At 37.7% G+C, this 9066-nt stretch overlaps 1 protein-coding gene across 1 annotated transcript in view; it reads right to left on the bottom strand.

Moving 5' to 3' along the window:
- The window catches only part of Rassf9 (Ras association domain family member 9), a 40286-nt gene extending 39176 nt beyond the window's left edge, over positions 1-1110 (bottom strand). Inside the window, exon 1 of the mRNA XM_028783078.1 lies at positions 718-1110. Within this exon, the coding sequence (XP_028638911.1) occupies positions 718-764 (47 nt within the window). The 5' untranslated portion in view covers positions 765-1110. The remainder of the gene's footprint in view (positions 1-717) is intronic.
- Between the last annotated feature and the right edge of the window lie 7956 nt (positions 1111-9066).

The following is a 9066-nucleotide window of genomic DNA, read 5'->3' as shown; positions in this document are numbered from 1 at the left end:
TCTCTCTCTCTCTCTCTCTCTCTCTCTCTCTCTCTCTCTCTCTCTCTTAATTCAGGCTGTATGTATTAGCTCAAATTATAGTGACAATAATAGAGATGTAAAGCATGAAGCGGCTTGGCTTCTCTTTGAATGCCTAAGCCACCTAAAGTTCTCAAAGACACACAGTCCACAAAAAGCACTTCATGGGAATGTTTGAGCTTTGGAACTTTCCAGATTTTAGAAATGTCCCAATCTCAGGGGAACCTAAGCATTGTTTCCAGATTATATCGCCAGTTGTACTTCCTCCCGCCCCCTCCAACAAGTGAGTAGAAATCCAAGTTGTATCTTTCCCAAACTCTTAAGGTTTTACAAAAAAGTGACCTTCTAACGCAGTGTTTAAACAAAAATAGATCTTGTACTTCTTCTCTCCCCGAAAATTCAAGACGAAGTAAAGGTAAAACGTTAGTGTTAGTGTACTCAGACTGCCATGAAAGGAAAAGAAAATTAAAATCAGTCATGATTTCCTGTGATCCTTGTTCGGGATTCTTCTATTGTCAATACAGGACCTATATTTTGAAGAGCTAGCTGGATCTTCATTCTAAGATCCCCCGATTCCCCAAACAGTTCTCAACAGAACCAAAGTTTAAGGTAGCATATTTTCATTCTTAGGGAACTGAGTCCAACACACACACACACACACACACACACACACACACACTTTTTTTTTTGTTTCTTTACCTGTTTTTATGTCGTGTCTTCAGCAAGTTCCTTCCAAAGGGAGCCATGGTCTGTCCGGCAAGGCAAGCAAATAACACAGTCCTTATCTCAAAGTAATCTGGGCCCTGGGAGGGGTGTTTGGGTCTCTCTTGTGAAGGGAGGAAGGCTGGAAGCTTCCTTTTCAACTCCTCAGATGTTACTTGCTTTCAAGCTCATTAGCAGCTGGCTGAGAGAGTTGCTGGAAGTTGTGCAATTGCTGCCTAACTTTGAACTGCGGGGATTGTTGTGGCTGCTGCGCCTAGGGAGACCAGCCCAGCTTCAGCCTGGAAGAAGGTGTTTGTTTGGAAGCTCAAAAGATAGAGGAGAGAGAGGGAGAGAGGAAGGGAGAAAGTCAGAGAGGGAGGAAGGGAGGATAGGAGGGAGGAAGGGAAAGAGAGGAAGGGAGGGAAGGAGGGAGTGGAGAGCCTCTATTGTGTGTTGTAGCTATTTGCCAACTAGCTAAACTCTAAGACCTGCCAACCCTACAGGCATGGTAATAGCCATGGAATGGGGATTTCACTCGACTTGGAAACCCCCCATTCCTGCTTTCCACACCCAACCACACAAGGTGTACACACACATAAAAGATTTAAAACTAACCCCCTCCCCCCCTGCGGCCTCCTGCCAGCCAGCTCCAGTCAGTGAAAAGTAATCTGATCTTGGCAAACAGGAATGAGCAGGAGGAACGCTTTCCCTACCTACTCCATACATACAAAATAAAAACCCTCCCCTTCCCTGAATGCAAGCGTGGTAAGCCGGGTTGAGGGGTGCAGCTACTAAGAAAGCAAGTTCCCTAGCTCTCCATATAAAAATAATAAAAGGAGGGGACTGGGTGGTGCAGAAACTGTGAAGGACAAAGGGCTGCAGGATTAGCAGATCACTGCTTTGTGGTAGCTGACCACCAGGGTGCTGACAGCCTTGTGAGATCACATGCTGTGCCTCTGGGACCTTTGGGAGCACCCTAAGAAAAGTGAGCTACTTGCCACCCCTGCCACCTTTAACAATTGAACAGTAGAAGGGAGATATAAATAGGTATATTGTCAAAGTGGTGTGTGTGTGTGTGTGTGTGTGTGTGTGTGTGTGTGTGTGTGTGTGTTGGTATGTAAAACTCAAACCTATGACCTAGGCTTATGAGAAAGTGAGGAGAGAAAGTGTGTGTGTGTGTGTGTGTGTGTGTGAGAGAGAAAGAGAGAGAGAGAGAGAGAGAGAGAGAGAGAGAGAGAGAGAGAGAGAGAGAGAGAGAGGCAGACACAGGAGCTACAGGGGGATCAGTGTCCTGGAGGGTTTACTCTGAATCTTATTTTGAAGAATCTACTACCAACCCTCAACCAAGAATGACTCCCTAAAACACAATCCAGTTCCTAATCACAGGCCGGAGGGGTTGGGAGGGTGGAGGGGGAAGGAGAGAAAAATGAGCTGTGGGCCTTACAATTTTCTCTATTCAGGTTGATGTCTTGAGTTCCAGGAAAGCACACAGATGGTCCCTGTTTTCTCTGGAAATCCTGCCTAGACAGCAGCAGCAAGCAAGACATGATTGCAAGGAGTCTTTTTATTTTATACACACTTCAGTGTTCATGACTTCACAGTGCTCAGAAGAACCATTTTTCATTATGTAATCACAACTTCATCTGTAGGATATGTATGCATATGATTTTATGTTAATTAAAATTATATTTTTTCTTTATCATTCTATGTATAAGTTATGCATATGACCCTGAATCACTACAAATTGGAATTATAGATATTAATAATATTTTATGGCCCTGGACAAACTGTTTAAGAATATATAACCATTTTTAATTCCAGAAAAAAGCAATTTCAGTAATAAAGGTACCAACTGTATATTTTGTTGCCCTCTGTGTTTAACCACATGAGCGTACATGCACATTTTTCATGCTTGGTATTTTTATATGTATGTGCTTTCTATGTAATAAAAACCACATAATCTTAGGAATACTTTGGTTTTCTTTCTTTGCTTACACATATAATGATTTACATCATTAGGGAAGCTTGTATAGTTTCTCCAAGTTATTCTACATTGAGTTTCTGTAGACGGACTGTTTACATATTAATTTTAACCAATCATAAAAATGTTTTCATTTGCTAATTAATCTCTCTCTGTATCTTATCCTTTTGGTACCTACCTTTGTTGGCATTATTTGTATAAGTATGTATGTATACTATATTGTTAAAAAGGACTTCTAATGGGGGAAGAGGAAACATTGCATCTTTACTAGCATAACCTTTATGCTGCTTTCAAGTTATCACAAATGAGTTACCTTTAACAGGTTATTATTTCTCACATAAAATATCCTATTAATACTCTTCTCAGCAAGCTCTTTCATGTAGAAGAGTTAAACGCGGAGAGGTTTGTATACATTAAACACATGCAGCTTTATTTGTCAGTTATATATCAATAATGATGGGGAAACAGCACAAAATGTTACCATCTCTTAGTTATTAAAAGCAGAAAGAAATACAAAAACATGGACCGTATTCCTTATATAGAAAAATAAGAGAGCAGCAAGCCTAGCTCTATCCCTAAATGACAATAACAAATTTATGCTTTATAAAGTCTGACCTACTGACAAGAAGATATTGCATTTGTAATTGGAAAGGGAACTTTATTCTGATTTTATACATTTGTCTGGTTTTTAATATTCAGATGCCCTCCTTTGCTAATACAATGGTCAGAAAAATCTTATTTTTACATGTGTAGTATAAAGGAACATGCACTTTTATGAATGAACATAAGTTTGTACAACAGTAACTTTCAAAATATTCAACACTGAAGCCAAATTTATCATCACAGTTCTCCCAAGAAAGTAATATTTCTGACAAGGGCTAATGCTCACTGATATTTCTTCAGCTAAGTAAATGATACATTGTGTATAAAATGTAGACATGGGGTATTAAGCTAAATACTTTTTTCCCCCAGATTTATCCCAAACTTGAAAATAAGGCAAATCATGACTACTTGAGATTCTAGTGATGTAGTAGTACCCTTGTCAAATAGTAACTCTTAAGGATTATTAGAGGGTCTGAAACCATGTGTCCTTGAAGTAGTCATTGAGAGGAAGAGACTACTGTTAAATTATAAAACAAGGTAAGTATGCTGTGAACAACTTTGTTTCAGGAGCAATCCAAATGATTTTGATGGTAGATGATGGGTAGTGTATCTCTCCTCTCTTTCTTTCCATCTCTCTTTCTATCTCTTTCTGTCTCTCTGTCTTTCTGTCTCTGTCTCTGTCTCTCTCTTTCTCTCTCCTCTCTCCTCTCTCTCTCTCTCTCTCTCTCTCTCTCTCTCTCTCTCTCTCTCTCTCTCTCTCTCTCTTTCCCTCTATCCTCTCCTTCTCTCCCCCCTCTCTCTCCCCCTTCCCCTTCTCACTCCCTCTCTCAGAACAAAGTTGAGCCCAAATAGAAAATGCATACTTTCAGTGTTATGATTGGAACCTGCTTTGGAATCTTTAGAGGGTGGAGGTCTTCCTGTTACAAACCATTCACTATAGGTAGTCTTTAGAGGTTCTATCACGCCTAGTTTCCATCTGTGTTCTGTGCCCAGGTCTATGACCAAGCTGTGAACAAGGACCACCTGTCTGCCTTCCATTCCAAGGTGAACTGAACTTGCTCTGAATCATGAGCAAAGTGAATCTTCACTTTCTTAAGTACTCTCTCAACGTGTGTCAGATCTTGTTCACAATCATACAGAAGTAACTAACATCTTACCTTTCATATTTATATTGACATTTCAAAAATCAAAAAAAGTCATTAAACCTAATGACAAAGTGAACATTTCCCCGAATAAAGTAATCTTATTTAAGCTGTGATTCCGTTCGTATCACCAAAAAGGTGAACAGTGTTAAAAACACTTTGACAGAAAACCTCTACTCCTGGAGGCTATCAGCAGGAAATATGTGTACAGATTGTTGGTACAGTTCATTTTTAAAGTGTGGAACTGAGCTCTATTGATATCAATTTTGATATCATGAAGTCTCATTCCTTGTTGACAAGTACCTTTCAAGACTATTTGAACTACTCTTTGCATGCACACAATGGGAAGTAGAGCCTGGCACATATTCATGGCACTTACATCAACACCTCAATTATCTACCTCCTCCAGGACATTAGAAAGCTAAGCTTTTGAGAATATAGCTCTTATTACCAGTGTCAGGAGATGGGAATGGATTGGGGAGATGCATGATAAAGACTCTAAAGCAGCAAATATATGAGATGAACAAGTTCAGAGAGTAATCTACAACATGGAGGGCAGGGGAACCAGATAGTAAAACCAGGGCTTTTGCTTAATGACTGGATTACAACTGCTCTTGCCATAGAAAAATACAGTTGTTTCCAAAAACTTTCCACTAGTACAAAGGATGTCATGATTTTCTTATCATGAAAAATGGGTATATTTTCTAATTTGTTCCATTATATAAAATGCTTTATATAAATGTTTTTCATCGGTTACATATCTTAAATATAAAATAACAATTAAAATAAACATAAAAAATACCATCCTGATTCCAGCTTAAATCTTTTAAAGCACTTATAGAGTCAGCTATAAAACCCAGTATTTTTGTGAGCTGTTATCATTGAGTTTTATTAACTCTAGCCTATGTGACTTCACTAAGTTGCACAGAAGTTAAAGTTTCAATGTTCTAACTATATTGGACTCTGTGTTAAAACTCTCCCATTTCCTTTTAGGGACCTTAGATAATGGTTAACTGGTCTGAGCCTCAGGTTTCTGCTATGGAAAATCAAGAAAGCATTAATTCTGTTTTCTAACTTTGTTATGAAGTGCAACTTTAAGGGGAAGTTTTTCTTCAAAACATTTTATACAGACATTTTATAATCTCTGTACTAGTCATTTCCTCTTCACATTTTAACAATTAAATTGGCTTGCTTGATTTTTTTATCAGAAGCATCTGTGTTGGTATGAGCCAGTTTTCCCTGGGGGCTGTGTTAAAAAGAGCAGCAGACCTGAAGTTCTAAGTCTGGGATTACATACAAGTGACTGTGAGGCAATTTGTCACCACTTACATGGTAATCTGAGAAGAAATAACATACTGGATAGCTTGTTAAAATGAATCTGTTCTCCTGATTTTACAAACAACAACAAAAACACCACTCTCAATTAAGGGAAAAAATAATAAAATCTGTAGCCTTTTGTTCGGACAAAAGAGAGAAGATGAGAAATAATTCCAGCTTGTCAGATGGGAGGCATGAACACCAGCCTGTGTGTCTTCATCCCATCAGCATGTGGCTGAGAAAAGGACATGAGATCCAACAGAACTGTCTACAGAAGAATGTACAAATATCCACCCATAGTTGTGAACAACGAATAGTTCAGCTGAGTTCTAAAGGCTGAGCAGGTTCACTGTGGCTGTTACCCAGTACATGACTGTCATCTGCAGTTCTTGCCTGCCTTAAATCAGCTCATGCTTATAGAAAGTGCTTCTGGAACCTGGGATGGAAGTGGCTTGCTCACGACATCATTGAATTCCTAGATGTAAGTGTCAGGGCTTGTCAAATATCCTGAGAGGTTTTCCACCAGGGAGAAATAACAATCTCAAAATGTTGTGAGCAAAGAGAAGGAGCTGAGAGTCCATTTTAGCTACAAGACCTATGGTGGCCGTGCCTTTTCAGTTCCCCCATAAAAGGCTAGAAAGACACTCCTAAGCTTTGTAGGACTTATATAGCTGGGGTATATAATGAGTCATCCAGCTTCAATGGGTGTTTCCATTAAAAATAGCTTTTAATTAATTAAACTCGGTGTTTGAATAGCTGACTGGCTGGGTGTTGGCCAGATACCTGTGACCTGAATAAAAAGCCAAATGTTTTTGCTAAGTAGCCATAGCTGTTATTAACTCTAATGGGTAGGTGACAAATCCATGTAAAGATGGGACAAGCAGATATTGCACAACTTCAGGGAAAGTTTGGAAAACTGGAAAACCTGGTATTGTAATAAAATTCCTAAAAAACAAAAAACAAAAAACATAAGTCTCTATAAATGTCTCAAAAGTACATTCACCTTAGTAAATAATACTGTGGTATTATTCTGTCTATTATGTAAGGTACTGTATATGTAACTTCTTATTTTGTCCCAGGTTGATGGTAAATGAAGACAATGCTATCCTAATATTATCCTTGAATCGAAAGTCAGCTATTGATTAACTGGATAACGATTCAAAACCAAAGTAAACCTAGAATTCAAGGTGACTTTAAAATTGGCCTAAGAAACATAGATGCTCTCTCTCTGTGTCCAGTTTTTCACTGTGGGAACAAAGATCATGGGGCCCAAGAATAAGAGCTCTTGTTAAGCTGTTTGACTTGGAGGGAACAGAACAAACACAGATTACATTGTTTATTCCAGTGAGTTATGGCTTGAAGTCAACTGACATATAAAAAACTAACAAAAGCAAAACAAAAAAATCCAAAAAGAAAAAACAAACAAAACAAACAAACCAAAAACCCCAAAACAAGCTGAAGTCTATAGACTGAAGGGAGATCATATTCACAAAAATATTCATGTTTCTGCTATGAATTCTGAATCCAGAAGAGAATAAATTAATTCATAAATTTCTGATAATTTTAGAGTTGGGCACGACTCCCCTGCAATATTCATTTAAAAGTAATACATCAGAAAACTATGAGGCACTAGAACTGCTTTTGCAAAATAACCGACGTTTTGTCTCTACAAAACATGTGACATGTTTAGTAATAGAAAAGTATTCACATTCCAAAGCATTAGACCAGTTTTACGGTAGACAACTTTTTTAATGAATAAAAATGGACATGGAAAAAAGAAGATTCTATGTTCTAGGTACTTTGTAGTTAGGTTCTTTTTATTTTGCTTTGCTAGTGATCGAATTTATTTTTTTATGCATGCTAGTTAAGAAAGTGCTGTCCCACTAAATTACAGCCTGCGCCTCTTCTTTTCCTTGGTAGAGGTAGTCTCAATTATTTGTTACCCAGAGAAACTCAATATCATAATCCAGGATGGCCTCAAACTTGCCAACCTAGAATTCACAATCCTTTTGCCTTAGTCTACAAATTCTGGGATTACAGATATGCACTACTATACCTGGGGTAATTCTTTACATTATCCATTATGAGTGAGTGATTTTTGTTCCAGAGAGTTGATAGCAGGGTATTGCATCAGATTCAGAAAGAAAATCACCAGTCATTTCTATCTGTAGATTAGAGAAAAGGTTCAAACTTGCTTTATAATTGAGCATTTAAAAGTTTTAAAAGATATTTCTACCTGTTCTATTTAAACCACTGAGTTTTATTTAAATATTATCTGAAAGAAGAAAGTCTTATGTCTGATTTTCTCTTTTGGAAAGCATTATGTTAGTTAATTTATAGTAGAATATGCTTGAATTTAACGACGACTGTTCCTCCCCATTTACCTTTGACTCTTGTTTAATAGACATAAAGCCTAGAAATTGATTTGTTCTATGTGAAAAATAAATTCTATGGAACTTGTATCATATGAAGGCACTGGGTAAAAACTCCCATTCAAAGAAGAAATGGCACAATTCCAGTTTACAAAAGTGTAAGTCCAACGATATGTGTGGAGGGGATTATTTAAAAGAGCATCCTTGAATTGTGTTCTTTGTAAGTTACATTTGTAATGTGGAGAAATGGGAGACACACATTCTATGAGTATAGAGGAAAGTCACATAGCTGAGGGGCGAGAGCATACAAATGTTACTCTTACCTAAGCATTATCCACTATTTAATTAATGACCTATACCCATTTTGTTCATTGATCAATACTTCCCTCCTGTAGAGTAGACTGGAAAATGCTGCTTTTATAAAATCCATCCTCTGCTTTGTGAGTGTGGTCTGATTTTAGTACTGTGCCGTTCTCTTTCCTGCTGTGTAGAACCATTCTAGTCTCATGTGTATAAAAATCATAGTGATAATTGTTATGGATTGGATTATGACTCAATCTGAAATTATATAGTGAAAATTTAATCCCCAATATGACTTCAGGGATAGAACCTTTAATTAAATAATGAAGGTTAAAGAAATCACAGGAATAGGCATATAAGCAGTAAAGGTTCTGGTGTCTACAGAAATAGAGATTTTGAATTTCTGTTACTACCTAGAGTGCATATGAAAATTTGTATGAGTACAAAACAGTATTTCAGCTATAACCTAGGAAGAAATTCATAATTTGAAAGTGGATTTTTATGTCCTGCTGTTATGACTTTCTAACTTCTAAAATGGCAGGAATGTAAAGTTTGGCCAGTTTACCCACTTCATCTAGGTCGTATAAAAGGCTAAACAGAGTAGTAGGTTCTCTACACGCCAATGGCCTGG

Source organism: Grammomys surdaster, unplaced genomic scaffold, assembly GCF_004785775.1.
Source record: "Grammomys surdaster isolate TR1022 unplaced genomic scaffold, NIH_TR_1.0 958, whole genome shotgun sequence".
NCBI lineage: Eukaryota > Metazoa > Chordata > Mammalia > Rodentia > Muridae > Grammomys > Grammomys surdaster.
The sequence above is the reverse complement of the archived record's forward strand: the minus strand, read 5'-3'. Positions and strand labels throughout refer to the sequence as shown.